This window comes from Anopheles marshallii, chromosome 3 (genome assembly GCF_943734725.1).
Source record: "Anopheles marshallii chromosome 3, idAnoMarsDA_429_01, whole genome shotgun sequence".
Lineage (NCBI taxonomy): Eukaryota > Metazoa > Arthropoda > Insecta > Diptera > Culicidae > Anopheles > Anopheles marshallii.
In genome coordinates this window covers 8,246,980-8,264,817 of record NC_071327.1, presented here as the reverse complement: position 1 = coordinate 8,264,817, position 17,838 = coordinate 8,246,980, and the positions used below count along the sequence as shown (strand labels likewise).

The window sequence follows — 17,838 nt, the reverse complement described above, 5'->3', positions numbered from 1 at the left end:
CAAAAACTGTTGGGCTATCGCTTAAACATTTTTTTTTTATTTTCACATGTAGATCAAGCCACCAGCGCATCAAACTAATAGGCACGGGAATGTAAAACCAACGATACTGGGCTATCGAATGTCGCATGTGATGGATTAAATTATGCAAACAGCTCTGCAGGATTTTTTTATCCATTTTATTTACCGTACCTGTTTTTGGCAAAATAGAAGCGCGGTAGAAAGCTGGTAAGATTTTTGTACGATATCACCGTCACCAGCACGGTCCCGTTGGCCACGATGTCCTGCAGTGAAGCGGAACGATCCATTTCCATGTACAGCTGGTCGGAGTAGAGTTGATCGCTGAATAGCAAAAGAGATCGAGATAGAGATAGAGGAAAGAAAATAGTAAAATTCGTGTTTCGTGTGGCGGAGTGAAAAATGCGCTCTGTTGCACAATCGGAAACAAATCACAGTGGGAACAGAAATCTGGACAGAGCGTTTTATTTACATTTTAAATCAATGGCTGGTTTTGTTACGTGTATCGAGATCGACAAAAACGGTTACTGCCTGTTTTAGTTTCGACATTGTTTGTAATAAAAAAGATTCTTCAGTAATTGCAGTACGATAGAGTCGCTTCTAGAAATTCTTACGTATAACAAGTGTTATAAATTATGAGTGAGTCTTGATAGCACCCCAGAATTCATAAAACTGGATATGGTATGGTTTGCCGCCTGAAGCTATGCAAAATAGTATTAATTACAATCGCATTGTACACTATTCATTGATCGTCCTGTGATTGCATACCTTCAGGCGACGAAACCATAATCCATAATTAAGTGGACTCTCGTCAATCAGAGCTCAGTCAGTTTAATTTTGTTCGTTATTTATATGTTTGAATCTACATATGAAATCTGATTTTATAAAATTTCCCTTGGCTTCACATAATGTTTGCCATTCATCGATAAGGTAATAAATGTTCATAATGTGAACATTGCGCCAGCACTTAGCTGATGTAAATGCAATAATGCAGAGCGTTAAGCCGTGCAGAAATGCCCCCGATCAGTATACCTACCCATAAATTTGCAGATTGAACGGCAGGCCCTTGACCGTTTCCGTGTACAGATAGAACGAGTTCAGCTGATGGGTGGCGGTGGTAGAAGCGGCATGCTTCACGCCGGATCCCGCCACCGGTCCGAGGGCCGACGAGGAGGACGATGAAATCGGTGCTGCCATCGTCGTTTCGTGATTGAGTGCGGCTGCCTGCACCAAGTCCTGCAGTTGTTTGATTTGCTGAACGGGGTAAAAATGAGAGCAATAAGAGCGAATCGGGGGGAAATTAGGAAAATTTTCCAATTGACTCCGATTGTGTGCCAATTGGCGTATGCTGACGATGGCTTGCTGTACGAATTCGTACTGCCTCGATCCGGTACGACCCGTGAAAGGATGGGGTAAATGATTTTCTTCACCCACCGAATCGTGAGTCACACGACCCAGCGCATGGATGAAACCTTCGGGTGAAGAATCGGGAAAATTGTGCAGCACAACGATTTGCAGTGCGCGTATGGCAGAAGCTCGGTTCGATAAATTTCCATGATTGATGTTATGGCTACGGTTCGATGAGTTTTCCCGGCAAGGTCAAAACCCAACGAACCGTCTCTGTTGGACCATCATCTAAACGAATGGATCGGTTTTAGAGTGCTCAGATGGGTGTGTGTGTGTGATAGGGCACGATAATCTATTCGAGAGATTGGGTTGTTCGTGCTGAATTCCCAAACTGTTAACCGTGGGGAATTTAATTCAATCGATTGCCATTGATTTCAATCGTTTCTTGAGGTGAAAGCATGATCACACCGTATTAAAAGAAGCTGTAAATCCGGTAAATTACACAACCAACCACGCACGGACGCAAAGCTGCATGCAAGTTGCACCCACCTGTTGACTGTTGAGTGACGCTTTGTTCTGCATAATGACGTCAACGATGCGTAAAATGATGTCCGAAGCGATTTCCTGCTCGTGACGCGTTCCGGTCGCAGCGATGTAGCTAAATACCTGTGGTAAAATACAAACGAAATGATACACTTACATTACATATTTCCGTATCAGATGCGGTGTACAATGACGGTGTTTATCTGTGAACCGTAACCGGATGTCGTGAGCAAGCGCCTGTGTGTATGCAAGCATGTGTTGAATGATGTGAAGGATGAGACTGGTGGTTAAATGTTTGTCATTACGTCTGTGACCAGTCGGGAGGATCAGATTAATGGTTGAGGTTTCTACCGCAGCGAACGCAAATTGATAGTTAAATACATTTACCGTTTGATTGGTATATTCAATTTATATTCAATTTCACTACCGTTCGCCGCTGATCGAGATGAAGTTTTTTTCGCTGTTTCATCGCGCAAATAAATAAAAATAGGTAGAAAATATGGAAACAATAAGTAACAACGATGAAATAGTAAACAAAATGTGAAGGAAAATAATAAAGTACTCGACGGACGGTAAGAATGTTCACGAAGTTAAAATCTTCCGAAACTAAAGTTTACCGCTCGATCGTTTCATCCACGCCGGGTTTGGCAAAAGTTTTCCCTTCCCCGTAGCACAGCACTGGCACACCGAAACGCAGTGCAATTAAATTTTCCTATAAATTATTCACTCACCATAAAACTTATGAATATTTAAACCGCGTTTGTAGCGCGCTCGTTCTGAGTATTTCCGTTTTTATGTTTCAGAGAAAACCAAACAGGATCAGTGAGTGTTGCTGCTTCCGGTTTGAGCGTTATCCATAGCCGAGGATGAGGCAGACGGCGGCCAGGGTGACCGGTTGCAATTCGGTTACAAAATTGAGCTAGCCAGCTCAAGAAACTCCCCGAAGCGAAGTGGCCTCGCACTTTTTGCTCAGCTGTTGTTTCTCCTCGCTCTGCTCATTTCAATTCAACCGTGTGTACAAACATCCACTTGAGGGAGCATGGGAGGGAGCTTTGTGCCCACCGACAATGACCGTTGGTGGCCTCCAGTGAGATGAGGCCAGTGCAAAACAAATGAAAAGCTAGCAGAACCTGCGTGTTTGTTTTTTCGCCCTGTTTCGGGGTAGCTTCATGCTAAAAAGGAACGAAATGATTACAGAATAATCGTCGTTTTTTTTTGCTTGCCTCCGTGGACAAGGCTGCGAGCAACAGTTTGCCGAAATGGATTTCAGGGTGGATTAGGTACTGCCACCATCCGCACCAGCCATGGTACAGAAGGGAAATGTTAGTGAAAGTTAAATAAATTAAAGTAATAAGCTTGCTCGAAGAACAAAGCAGATATCGCTCATATCGTCCTAATCCCACTGGTGAACGTGCACCTGCCCGACCTACACAGAAGCATAACCGTGCCTTCCAGCTTCAGTAAAGTATGGTTTTTTTCTGTGTGATAGTTTCTACAATAAAGTAATTCCACTAACATTTACAAACACACGGAAAGATAAAGTAAAAGCAAACGAGCAGACGTCGTCTTGCGAGGTTTAGAATAGTGCTTTGCATAACTGCAGGCGTTTCGGGAACATAGCAAACCGAGGGTTGGGCATGACAAGCTTGTGATGAATGGTTAGTTTTTATTTCATTTAAATGCTTTTTGTCTGTGTGGTTAAGTGTCCCCTTTTCGGGTCGTGTCTTAAGGACTATCTAGCAGCAGCGCTGTCAACCGCCTGTCGTCGGGGGTGTATATTTGTAAAAGGGGTAGTCTTTTTAAAAATACGTGTGTAGGGAAATAGTACTCATAGCGTTTAAAAAAACAAAAGCTTACCTCTTGCAGCAAACCGAGCAATACGCCACCCTCACCCGGCAGAAAGGTGGCCGCGTGGGTTGTGGCAAATTTCAAACACGACTGCAGCACATTGGAACCGTTAGTCTTCTGATAACCGTACGTAAGCCCTCGGAACTGTGGTGCGGGTGTTGCGTCCAGATCAGCACAGTTCGTTGTTGTTGCGGTAGGTTCACATTCATTTGTCCCGAGAATGAACATCCGTGGTGATGGTGGTAGAAAAAGAGATGAAATAAAAGAAGAAAAAAAAAACATTTAGTTTAGTTACAACCGAGAAAACTTCCCACAAACAAAACGGTATGTATTCACCACACACCGGCACTAGGCGTACTTTACAAAGGAACATAAAATAGTAAAGCCTACATATCGGGTGGTGAATCGCGTGTATTCGAATGTGTGTTGTGTAGGTTGATTTAAATACGCGTCGGTCACATTCCTGCGTTCCATGCCGCTCTAAACCGGAACGGTATAAAACATTCTCTGCCGTATGGGTTTCAACACAACTTTTCCTTTTCGTCCATCAACCGCAGGGTACGTTCTCGATGTTGCGGTTGGCCATTTTCTATGGTTGGAGCGTTACATAATTCCTATGCGTGTATTATGTATCCTGTATGGGATGTGTAAATTGTAGTAAAAAGTAACTTCCATTAGATCAGAGTTGTAACATACGTTACATAAAAGCGTACCATCGTGAGGCCAGCTTAAATCCGTTAAGGAATTACTATTCAGCTGTACGACTTTCTCTCGCCTGCCGCAAATAGAACTGCGTATGTGATACCCTTTGCATGTTCTAAGCAATTTGTGCCATTTAGGTGTCCCTGTTCGGAATCAATACGCCTCGGGAATCCAATCGGGCATGGATCGGGAAAGGAAAAATGTGCACAACATTTCAAAAGCGCAGTTTGCTGATAACACAACACCTGACAGGTAATTATCGGCATTAGTGTTGGCAGGCTTGAGGCTTGTCATTGTGCAAACGATAACTAATGAGATAACATGTCGGGTGTTTTTAGTTGCTGATGTAATGCTTTTGTTGTTTTGCGGATACCGGTACGCGATAAAGGTGTAACTGGACATAACATTGTGGTAAGGATTGTTTTATTGTGCGATAACGCTTGCCGCGGATGATCTGTGCTAGTGGGGGGGGGGGGGGGGGGGGGGGGGGAAATAAAGAATTCTAACTACCGATCGGTATCGCAACAGGCAAAGCATTAACATAATGAAACTAATTACCATTGCTTTTAGGTTGAGTATAGCAGATAATTATAAAGGACATTTGTATCGAGCGTTGTTTGGTAATTAATATTAAATCGTTGCAAATACAGGATGAATGGCTATTCAGCGAACATTAGTAAACAGTTGAAAGGATTAAGTAACTGCAGCAAAATTGCTCCACCAAAGATGCTCCAGATAACAGCAATAAACTGTCGCAAAAACGATCCGCTTTCCATCCAATTCCGTGGCCCAGTCGGCAGGATCTCATAAAATACCACACTTCAAGCATATTCGCTTCGCTTGCGTAAGCGAAACTCTCCCGCTTAACTTGTGTCCTTTGGTTGGTCTGGAACCGCTCCAACCACCCAAGTGGGCACATTATCATATGCTGTTCTCTCGTGTGTGCCCGTGCACAACACATAACACTCATCTGACTTTATCGCCCTATCGCGCTATCGCTACACGATCGGAAACTGAGTGTGTTCCGTTGACTGAAAAGCAAGAACAAGTTCTTGAGTGGCAGTATTTTTTCTTCAGAGACTCCTTTTTTCCCAACCCTTCGCACGGTCACAGCATTGGTTAGGCGACGATGTCTCCAATTTCGCTTATCCCTTTTGACGTGATGGTCGATGAGCGTTTTGTCAGTAAATTTACGTTTTCTTGATCCGCATTTTTTTTTCTCGTCTGTTGCCAAATTCTTGGCCACCAGCTTTACCAGCGGTCGGTTTGTTTCTTTGCGAAAATATGATAATGACATTGGTTCGCTTTTGGTTCGATTGGGATAGATCGTCCCGGGAGTGGGTGTTGAATACATGCGGTGTAGGGGGTTTTTTTGCCGGGTCTCTTTTTTTATTCTAGTCCTTTTTTTACTTTTGCTTTTCTACTCCTTTTTCGATGTAATACGGTTCCGTTCTGTTGGATGAAATTGGAAACGCTGACACAGGCAAACGGAAATTCGTTCGCACAAAGTAACCGAAATGATTTTTTGATGCGCTTGCCAGTCGAGGCCGGAATTGGTGCTATCGGTGAATGGGAATGTGTTTTTCCGTTTGAGTTTAAAACATGGAATGTTTTACGTCGCCGGTTTGGTGTTGCAACGATGGCTTCGTGAGGATGAGAATGATTTGAATGGAAATAGCTAGAAAAAAGGTATCTCCTTCCTTCGCCTGATTGCTTTATAGGATTTCAGCGTGAAAGTGAAGATCAATAACACTGTGAATGTTGAATTCGAGAAATATATTCCTGGGAAAATGTGCAAAGCCTTTTATGGAAGGCGAAAAAAATAGAAACACCGGAAACCCAAGTCACATACAAATTTGATCTAATTCTTACCTCATTGTCAATCTCGATAACTTCCTCCGGTACACAGTCGGAAAAATCCGGCACTAACCATTCCGGACGACCAAAGTCCCTCTGCTCACAGATGCGGCTCGCCAGCCCCGTACCCCGCTTGGGACAATCGGCCAGCACAGCCGGCCCGCTAGCGCTGGCAGGCCAACTCACACCGAAATCATCGCTCTGCGGACAGAGGGTGACCGTGCCCGGTTCCACCACCGTCACGTGCACGCTGCGTGACACCGGTGCCACCGAATTGGACACAATGCAGGTAAAGACGACCGATTTCTGAAACCGAACACAGGCTATTATGGAGAAGCAATTCTACTCGAACGACTCCGGTGTACCACTTACCTGTAGGTTGTTCACCTTAAGAATGCTTCCGTCCGGATAGAGATCTTCCCAGAGTTCAGCGTGCGGGTCGGATTGAAATAATGCACCGTTTTTCGTCCAGCTGTAACCGAGCGTACCGAACCGCCGGTCGGTGTCCTGTGACAGGCAGCGTATCAGCAGGGAATCGCCCCGGAACAGTGTCACGCTCGGTGGATCAACGCGCAGTTGCGGTACCTCCAGGATTTGTACCTTCGTCGACCGGCACTGCTGGATACCCATGTCGGAAACCTACCGATGATGACGATACCGATTGGATCCATTGGGCGTGATTGAAAGCAAAATTCCAAGAGAAGAAAAGACAAGAGCCGGAGAAAAATACATAGCAAAAACCGAATGTGGTTAGTACGGCCTGCTGTTGGCTATGCGAAGGCTAATGAATACGAAACGAGCATGTGGGGATGGAATCGATTTCCTGTTCACATAAGCAAACGAAAAACACTCGATTGTTTTTACCTCGTTGGGGATCATCATCGACGGGTGTGTTAGCGGAGCGTTAGACGATGCGAAAAGCATAAGATCATAAGAACACAAGCACTCACTGTGCACCCACCAGTATGGATTTTCATTTGTTTTCGTAGTATTTTGTTTCACCGTAAACTTGCTTTGTTCTTCTACTCGATACCAAGCACAAGACGCACCGCTGGAACATCGGGGATCATTAGACTCTCCCCGGCCCCGGCCAACTCTGGAGTGGATTTTCACAGTGAACGAACGGAAGAGCAGCCGGATTGTACGCTCGTGTGTACGGCGGCGAATGTGTTTGGTTTTTTTTTTTCGGGTTCGGTTTCAATATCCGCCGGAAACGATCCCGTCAACGAGCTTGTCAAGAGATACGAAATAAATGTGCATTTAATGGTTTTGCTTTTGTTTAGTTGGCCACACAGCGCACCGACTGCAGACGTGTCGATTTTGTGTGGTGCGCTTTTTGTGCTTGGTTGGGTGATGCACGGTGGGATTAGCCTTTTTCCCAACTGTACGCCACGTTCATTTACTTTTGGGACAATGATTTATCTTTTCGATAACGGTTGGCCGACAGCAGCGACCCTGCTGGGTAGTGTCCAGAAGTAGTAAATGCGGTAAGGGAGGAAGCTTAACAGAGCTTATGCAGAGCATGGTGTTGCCAGGATGTGCATTTAAATGTGTTTTATGATGTTCAGTAAAAAATCACTTGATCAAAATTTCAATAGCTGACCTAATTATTGTGAAAGATTTCGAGATGTGTTCCACGCATTCTGCACTAACACATCACAAAACGTAACTCAAGTGCGGTGTTTCCAAAGCTTCTAGCTAAAACTAATAGATTTGTACTACACTTTGATCTTCTCGAAATTCAACGTAGACAGCGCAAAGCCATAAGTAGATTTAGAAATAATTAATTCCATTTCAATGCCCTTCCATTTCAAGTGGCCCCCAAATTGCGCTGCTCTTCTCCAACAGCAAGCACGTTGCTATTGCAATGGGGGCATCTTGAAGTTAAGTGATGATGCAGATGAATGCATTGCAATGAAACATAAGCACCAGCGCAACCGAAACATGGATAACTTCCCTCGAGAGATGCGATCTTCAAAGAACCGAAACTCCCAACCCTTGAGGGGTTTTGTAAGATTGCTTTTCCTTTTTTTTTTTGCGCTCTGCTTCTGTATTTTTACTACTGTTTTTTGCTAAGAAGCTACTCCCGGCGAGAACAAGCCATACAGCAATCTCAACGGTTGCTTTGAGCTGTGAATGCAGTGTAGAGCAGTCAGTACATGGTACTGCGTGCTGTTTGGAAAATGGGAACGTTGCTGGGTTTTAGTAGAGCGGGAGTTCGGTACACTTTTCGGCTGCGAATGCTGCTGCCAATGCAATTGCACTGCCGGTGGTGCCGGTTCGGAGAGCGGGTTGAATTAAATTAAGTGGAATTGATTCCGTGCACTGGTAAATTGTGTGTAATTTATTACCACGGGTGCACTTTTTTGCTGTGCTGTGCTGTGTGCTTTCGCCGGTTCGGTTGGCCATTTCTTAATTCGGGAACGGGTGGCAGATAAAACAACAATGTTCTGCGCGATACGTGCGATGAAAGATGTCGGGACTGCAGCACCAAGGGCCGGAAACCCGGGCTGGGGTGGAAAAGGCGATAAAAGCACACATCTCTGTCGATGGTAATGTGTGCCGTTGAACCGGAATCCCAGCGAGGCGGAACTGGAACAAGCAAACACGTGAAATGGAATTGATTTCCGGTTAATAGAATCGAATCGTGATTTGACGTTTGGAACGATTACAATGTAGGTTGATTTGATACGTAGCACTGGTGCAATGTTGCTGCGCAGTTCATCGATGCACATTTATTAGCTTTTTGCTGTGTGGTTGGTGGTGTTTGTTTTAATTCTAACATGCGTATGCAAATATTTATACGCCATGGATTATGTTTGCTGATTAGATTCGATTTAGAAATCTAGTATTATGCCATATTCCATTGTCAATATAGTGGAATCTGTTTTCGCAATACAATGTCGACGCAAAATGTGTAATTGTTCTCAAGCAGAAACAACCGATTTGAAAACATAGCTTAGTAGCATAGCTTTTAAGTCGCACAACTAAGCGCTGAAGTTGACAGTAAATTCTTGTGTAGTTGTAATTTGCTTTAAATAAACCGAAAATGTAATATTAATTACATCTCCCTCGACACCGTTCGCGTTACAAGCGTTACATTAAATTAGTGCCTTTGGTACGTGTTTTAAAATCATCCACGCGGCCACCATGGTACAATGACTTCTTCGAAAGGAAGCAGTAACAGAATCTCTCCGAGATGGGATTTCTGCATTCCCATTCCCGCTACAGTGTCGTACAGACACAATTTGCATAAAAATGTAATTAAGAACAAAACTACGACCCTTAATAGGAAGCAACACAGCAGCGAAGAAAGATTGCATCTCGCTCGAAACGGGCCCATGATCGAATGAAAGCTTTTTACTTTCTTGTGCCGGACGTTCAGCTTTACTGCCAAGACCGGTCGGATGGTTGGTTAGAAAAGAAAGGTTCTTCTGATGAAGATAATTTCCTTACCAGAATGTATCCCACCCTTGGAAACCTTTTTCTCTCTCGACCTGCTAGCGTCGTGTCTGTCTGCTGCCAACGTTGGGCTAATGATTTCATCTTTAACTGCATCCCCTAATGCTGTTTGTTTCGTGGTACGGTGAGAAATATTGTGCACCCAAAACATAATTCCCCATCATGACCCAATCATTAATGGTTGTGAAGTTAGTTTCGACCTACGCAAGGATACTGTTAGACTCCGGGAGTAGTCATCCGTTTTGCGTCACACGAAACGTTCGCTGTGACCTTGTGTGGGACCAAACTTCAAATAAGAAACAGTTTGCACCGACAGACAGATGTGAACTCGACGAAAGTAACGCGAATACGCGAGATGTTCTAATTTTTAATTATTACAAGCTGCATAATTAAAGCGCACCGGCCTTGTCCTCCCAACACAACGCGGATTGTGCCGCTGCCGAGAGTTATCCGAGCCTGCCGAGAGTGAGTTTGACAGTTGGATGTAAATTTGCCTTCATTTCGTCCGGATGGGTGGTCGATGGGAAGCCGCGACCTCATCAAGCTTTCCGTTGGGAGCCCAACACTCCACTCGTGGAACGGAATCGCACGAAGAAGTCATTCGCACAAAAGTGAAACTATTTTACGCAATCTTTGCTCATTATTCTCACTTCATTTTCTTCGCCCACGGTGCCGTACGGTCGGTTCGGCTTTCGTTGGTCTTTTGTCTTTTGGCAAGATTAGTCGTTAGTCGTCGGTGCTGCCGGATGTGACCGGTCGGTACTGTTTCGTGCCGGTAAGGAAAGGACCACCAAGAATGTGATGAGCGCTAAGAAGGTGAATACGTTCCTAGCGATGGGGCCAGTTGGTTGGGGAAAATTACAGCCACGAAAAAGCCGACCATCAGAAATAAGATCCAGCAGTAACTACAGGCGCTATTGTTCGGTTAGTTTCTCGAGCAGCAGCAACTAAAAAAAAAAAGGCAAGCTTTTCACCCACTAAGAGACAAAGCAGCGCGGCTGAATGTTTGCAAAGGCCATTTTTCGATTTAAATTGTAAATTTCACCACACTGTGGTAAATGAAAATGAATATTATGAAATGCGAAAAACTTGCGGCACGTGCCTTTAACCATTCTGCCTGCTGGCAGCGGGAAAATGTCACCCTGCGAAAAAGAGATCGCCCTGCAAATGGGCAAAGGCATAATGAAATCTTCCATCCACTCCGGTTGCTGTTTGTTCCGGTGAAGTGTCGCAGGGCTGACATTTTGCTTTTGAACAAAAAGCAAGCTTTGACCTTTTTTGCTGGTACCTTTTCAACTGAAAAGCTTTTGTTTCCATTTGTGTGTGAGTGCGACTGTTTCTTTCTTTTTTCTCTGTTGCGTAGTGTTTGTTGGATGTGGACACGTCCAAAATTTGCTCTTGCTAGGCCCAGATTATAATTTAAAGGTGGCACTAATTATCCGCCACTGCATCTGAAGCGTACCGGATGGGCCGGGAACTAATTTGCAGACGGCATTTGTAAGGAAAACTTTCCGAAAGAAATGCCTTTTCTGTTTGTGCACCCTTGTGGTCTGTGTAACTTGTCGTGGGGAACAGAAGCGAACAACCATCCGCAGGTGAACGATTATGCAAAAAAATGTGAAAAATTCCTTACTGAGGATGACATACGCATGCTTCAGGGAACTTATTTCAGTTTGGAGAACAATTTTGCAGGAGTTTAGAAAGAATTTGACGACACATTAAACGCATGTCATCCGTGAAGACGCTTCCTAGGTGTCTAGACAGAGATATTTAAAAGTTTGTAATGCACACCAAAGTTCTGAAACTTTATACAAATTCCTAACTTCTGGTATTTTACTAGATTTGTCCAGAAACAGATTCAATCCGAGAAAAGGAAGACCAATGTCGTCTAGGACGCGTGTTTGAGAACCAACACTGACACTGACAAAAGTCGTCAAAAGTGATTGTGTAGAAAGAATTGCATACTTCAAGGAGTATCAATCAAACGACCTGGCCGTTATTACAAAATTCTTCGAATTCTGTCAAGGGTATATCTTGAATAATAGAATTTTGATTCATACTCGCATTAATGCATAATTCAGCGCGTGTGTTAATCTTTATCAACTTTGTGCTGTAGCTATTATCACTAGCTGCTCACCACTTTCCTCATAACGCATGTTAACATTGTTTCATGAAATCAAGACTCCGTGTCGGAAAGAAAGCTCTCGTGCATACCATCTTAAATCTGACACCATGTAAAGAAAGAGTGGTTCCATCCAATCACATCTTAATCCAATTGAGACCACCACGCCGGTGAAGCATTTTGTCTCATGGGTTTCCATCCCCTCGAAAATATATCTTCATCTATCTCTCTTCTAGGACAAACTATTCGTTCCCCACCTGAATTCTAAGAATTTTTTTTGCTGCATTACTGTTGTTCGTTATTCCGGTAAAATGTTACGTTTCGATACAAATCTTCTCGTGTTTCAACGATTTGCGCTTCATTACAGCTTATGTTCGTACCTGGCAGGTGTAAATGCCCTCGTCAAGACGATTTGCCCGGTTGATGCCCAGCAGGGCGGTGTAGTGATCCTTGGAGTCGAGCGGTAGCAGGCGGGTCCACATGTTCCTGCATTAATAATGACGTTCCGAAAGGCAACCGAAAGCGACCCAGTGTCCGAGCGTGCCGACCGGATTGCGGATGAGCGAGTGGAAAGGAAGATTGTAAAGGAAATTCGTTAGATCGTTGCAGTGTGGGTGTTGAAGAAACAGAGCACGGTTTTGGCAGCGAGGGTAAGTTTGCTTGTTGTGCCTTCCGAAGAAATAACATCATCTGTTGAAATAACCTCCAGGTCCAGATCCGGAGGATATACCAGAAGCCGGCATGATGTCCCTTCACCGTTGAGGGTTATGGCTGGATGACATGTTTAACATATCAAAGGTTTTCGGGCTTTCATCCGTCCGGTGGTGGAGTCTTCTCGGGAGCTAATCCTAAAGTTTCAACCACATCAGACCGTCATTCTGAGGTTGCCGCCTGCTGCAGCCCCCGTCCCGTACAATCTCTGCGAGGTACGGACAAGAGCTGCCAAACCGAGTCTCGGCTCTCTCGGCCCCGGTTGACGTGAATCTCTTCTTTTCCGGGACGAGCTTCCTGTTGTCCTGTCAGTCGTACTTCTTTTTTCTTCGGCGAGCTTCTGAACTAATTTCGGTCGGCCTTTCTTCGGCACACGGGCTTCCGCGAGATGATGGATGAGGCTCAAATGGCCGAAAGGATCTAAGCCTCCTCTTGCTACCCCCGGTGGCCCCATTCACCCGTGTTCATGGCGCAAGCGATTTACCTTGTTGCTTTGGTCACGTTCACGAAGTATCCGTTCTTGTACCACCGGAAGGACATCGTTGATGAGCCCTGCGCCACACAGGACAGTATGAACTCGGTGTTCTCCCGGATCGGTCCCTTTTGATTGATGACCACCGACTGTGCGGATGTGCCGAGAAGACCGAGAAGAGATGAGGGTAAAGCGAGAAGGACACTATAAGCAATAAGTGGCTGGTGGGATGTGCTTCACTGTGCTGCTCCAGCCGGATGTTTAGCCGCCGGAAGTGAGAAAGAGTGTACAATTTTCCGAGCAACAAGACAGCGTTTGTTAATGGTCCGACGATGAGGGAGGCTACCATTTTTGACCGAAAGACACAAATTTGTATACATTACCCGGCGAGCCGGTTTAGCTTGCTGACACTTGCGCCAAGTGGGTCAAAACTGGTGGTTCAAATCTGTGCATAAATTGTCGTAAACTGAGGATGGCCTAAATTGGATATTTTAGACGGAAGGAAGGAACGGTAGGGGCTGCTATCGTTATCGATTTTCCACCGGGAGATGGATAGAAGGTAAATAAATTAGACGTCACCATCAATCTTGATGAATTGTGTAGCAAAGGGTAGCTTGTAAAAGGATTGTCTGGCAATTAAAACACTTTGCAGCAAGTTATGTTGTCTGTTCTGAAGGAATGATAGCTATTTTAGGTGCTTTAATTGTGGTGTAGTAAGATTTGCTTATAAAATTTTAGAAACCATTTTTCAAATATTTTTTGGATATCCGATAGTGTGCTCCATGTCAGGACGCAACGTGCAGTGCAATCTTCAGTTTTAGGCAACCAAACAAATCAGACCAGTTGCCGTGACTTGTAAAGCTTGTTTTAATGCACGATGATTGCAAAAGTCTACCTATGCCGTCAGTGATGCCTTCGCGAAACATTGAACAGCGTAGCTGTAGCATTCGGAAATGGGGCTCCAGGGACAATTGAACCAATGCACAAACTTCACGGCACACTAACTTACACGGCTTATTACGCGCCATTATGGAGATCGGCTGTCCCACTGGTGGAAAAGCACCATTGAAACATGCACATTAACGTCGTTTGCTTTCGATGATCATAAAAACGTATGCCCAAAACATCCGCGGTACGGTGTGTTTCAGTGCACGGGAAAATGTAACCTACCTGCAACATAAAGCCAACATCCTGACGAAAGGTAAGCTTGGTCCCAGGCACGAGACTCACGTTCCCGATCCGGCCCCGTTCGGTCATCTTTTCCATCGCTTCCCGCACGCGGCCCGAGTCGATTTTGGGGCCGAAAAATTGAAACATTACCTCACCACCTCCGACGGCAACTGATGGTCCAGTCTTGCCACTCGTCGTTCCACCGCTGGCACCGGTAGGGACCGCCGTTGTCCTGTGGATTAAGAAAGGCACGATGAGCAAATGGGAATGAAGCAACGATCGCGCAACGATGGCTGGTGCGGAATGGCGTTTTTACAAAATGCGAAACGAAACACACTGGCAATGAAAACATCACCCATTTGAAGGTACACCCTCGCACACAGCCACAGGTGATTGAACCTTGTTTGCCCCGGTTGGCGCTAGCCGGTCGCCGGCATGCAAAGTAATTAGGTACGCTGGCGCATTACGTCGACGCCGAGGGGAGGCTGTGGGAAGGTGTGTACCGTCATCGTTGCTCGGGTCAAGAGGATCAAACGGCACTGGCATGTGGATGGTTTCTTCAGGAAGGTATCATACGCGAGATGGGGTCGAATGCCGGCGAGATTAACGAAAGGCTACTTCCCGCTGTGCCGCACTCGGGGAAAAGGTACGGCAGGCTAATCCAAGGACCGACCGGTCTGGATTTTGCTTACGTAGGTAATTATCGTCGTATTGAAGTAATTAAGCAAGGTGTTTTTAGTACATCGGTAGACAGCTATTAAAGCGAGCCGTCGAGATGTTCGTGTCTCGCCGGGAATAGTCAAACGAATTTAAAATAACGATGGAAAAGCAAAATATGTTTTTTTTTTGTTTCGTTTGCTTAGTAAGAGTGCAAAATGAAAAGGCAGCAATAAAAGAAGTACCATTATACTCACCGCGTTGTAAACACTTCCAGGTCATTGATCTTGGATAGATTGAAATTCCTCAAAAACCGGTTGATCTACAATAAAAGAGACGACATAAAACGGTTTATTATCGATGGCTGTTGTTGTTTTTTTTTTGTTAGGTACAAACGTTTACTTTATGGAAGTCTTTTAGAGCCCGAATATAAATAGAAAGGGTCTAGTGAATTTAAATTTAATCTCATTTTAATGCGACTGTGTAAAAGGTTCGTGAAATATGCAGCTGGGATAAGGGTATTATATTGAATTGATCATGAAAAGGCTTTTTATATAAAAATCTTATGCGATTAAAATAAATTAATTGTGTTTCGTAAAAGATATTTTCCTAAACCATTCAAGCTGGCTGCAAAGATTCATTTTATCACGCTTTAAAAGCATCGTATCCTTTCAGAAGATTGTATATTTTAGAGGATACATCTACGCAATGATGTTAAAAGATCCCAGGAAAAAGGATTGTATAACATTTCCATGTCTATGTCCGATGTCTATGACCATTGCATCAGCATTGTAGATGCTGACTGTTAAGCTCAGATGAGAGATATTCAAGATTGCCTCAACGTCATTCACTTGACATTCAATACCGATTAAAAATTATGAAACATGAAGTAATGCTCTTAAATTGAACCAAATTAATGTCATAAAGAAAAGTGGTAAAATATGAATAATCCCTATTATCCTGTGAAATGCACTCCACTGCACACGCACACGACATCTCCATTAACGCACACACCATATCACAACAGGGCAGTTAAATGTAGCGGATTTGAAACATCATCGGTGCCACGTTTATACGCCCGTGCAGTCAATCACACAAACAATACACGTGGCACTGGTTCAACGCGACGCGGTACCGTCGTGTTTTGAAACAAGGCACAACACTTCCAAGGATCCACCCAAACGGCCAAATGGTGGCAACCGAACAAGCGCACCCATACCTTCCTCGGGACGGAGTTCTCTTTCATGTGTGCGAAAACGCGTTCGTTTTTGGGGGGCGATATGGGCTTGCTTTTGACGTGATCTAGAAAATTAATTAGCATATTCGTTTAATTATCAAATGCAAAAAGCCGACACCACACGGGCCAACATTCAGGCCGCCGGTGCCGTACGTTCAAAACCTGCACCTGGGCTTGCCTTGACGCGGCACCGTCACCTTTAGTACCGGGTTAGGTATGTTTTGTGTTTTCTTTGCCCTTTCATCCCGCGACACAAGCCGCGGTACGGCACCGGAGCGAAACCGGAGTGCAGAAAGAGTTAAATCACTCAGCGAAGGCACGGAACATGGCCCGAGCGTACGGAAAAACGGACCACGCGGTACGTCTGGAATGGTCGGGCCACCCGACCGACCGTCAGGTGGTTGTTCTCATTAAGTGGAAATCAAGCCGCTACGGTCGGTGTGTCGTGGCCGTTGCTGGTTGACTGTTTTCACACGACAAATACTTCAATTAGCGGGCTGTGGTTCGCAACAAACAAGCAAACCAGCTCACACTCGCCGGTTCGGCCCGGAAGCTTTTGACGAACGATACCCACCAGCTACGTAACGTGGTGAATGTCGTTTAACCTGTTTTTCCCAACAATCTGCATGAAAAAAAAACACCCCCCCTTTACCGGTGAGTGAAAATCCATTCTTTGTACGAACCGGCAAAGGAAGTAGGAAAATTCTTGGAAAATCAAAAAGGTAAATAACGTGCAAGTGCATCAAGCGTTTCTTCGGCATGCTGCAGGTAGTGCAGCGAATACCGCAGAACCCCCATTTGTTGCTGCGTCCTCTCAACATTAAGCTTAATTTCGCTGAAAAGGACTGGGAAGCATTTCATTCCGTAGGGCACGATTTTCAAGCATACACTCAGCAGAATGGGCACTTCGGTGGACAGGAATCAACCAAGGGTAAAGTGTACAGAGGGCGATTTTGAACGACTCCATTAGAGGAAACCTAGTCGAATGGTTAAGGAAATTGTACTCGTTCTTTACGGTGGCTAAAGGTGCGAAGAAAGGTGCTGTAATGTGCTGTAGGTGCTGTTTTGAAAGGAATTTTCACAGATCCAGGAAGTCTAGACGCCAGCAGTTGTGTTGTTAGAAGATCGCTTTTGTGTCTTTTACGAAGTTATACTGCTTAAATAAATGATTCGTTTCTGTTTATGTAGATTTTGTGCGGTGCAAATCCTTATCTGACCATTACAGCCCAAAAGTATGCAATCATCAATACACAATATGTTAATTAAGCCATAAGTAAGTCTTATTATGTACGTTACTAAAAACAAACTATAAATGATGGCGAAATGAGGTACATAAAAATACTAAAGGGTTCCTTATACCGCATTTCATTATTGCGGCCCCGAGATAAGCGTATGTTGATTTGTGGTAAACAATTCATTTTTAAAATAGTACTGTCTTAAACACCGTACACCTTGAGCGGATTGTCGGCTAAAAGGTCGCCGTTGTTTACCTTCCCTTACCTTACTAAATCAATACACGCATCTTCATACACGTACAAATGGGATGTGTATAAAAATTGCACAATGTTGCTGCCCAAACGATACAATCCTACTACAAAAGCCCCTTTTTAATGCCTTCATCGGATCAGTCCCGGGAGTTGTTTGTACCTGTCCAAGGCTTCTTAGTTTGAAGACTCATCATTCTTTTGATGCAAG

General features: G+C 44.5%; 1 protein-coding gene across 1 annotated transcript in view; it reads right to left on the bottom strand.

Annotated features, from left to right (window-relative positions):
• Positions 1-17,838, bottom strand: part of LOC128716178 (uncharacterized) — a 104,815-nt gene that overhangs the window by 34,970 nt on the left and 52,007 nt on the right. Inside the window, exons 6-15 of the mRNA XM_053811099.1 lie at positions 15,164-15,228; positions 14,250-14,481; positions 13,092-13,228; positions 12,277-12,382; positions 6,685-6,951; positions 6,328-6,618; positions 3,763-3,897; positions 1,912-2,028; positions 1,052-1,269; positions 190-339 (exon numbers count right to left, since the gene is read on the bottom strand). Coding sequence (XP_053667074.1) covers positions 190-339; positions 1,052-1,269; positions 1,912-2,028; positions 3,763-3,897; positions 6,328-6,618; positions 6,685-6,951; positions 12,277-12,382; positions 13,092-13,228; positions 14,250-14,481; positions 15,164-15,228 — 1,718 coding nt within the window. The remainder of the gene's footprint in view (positions 1-189; positions 340-1,051; positions 1,270-1,911; positions 2,029-3,762; positions 3,898-6,327; positions 6,619-6,684; positions 6,952-12,276; positions 12,383-13,091; positions 13,229-14,249; positions 14,482-15,163; positions 15,229-17,838) is intronic.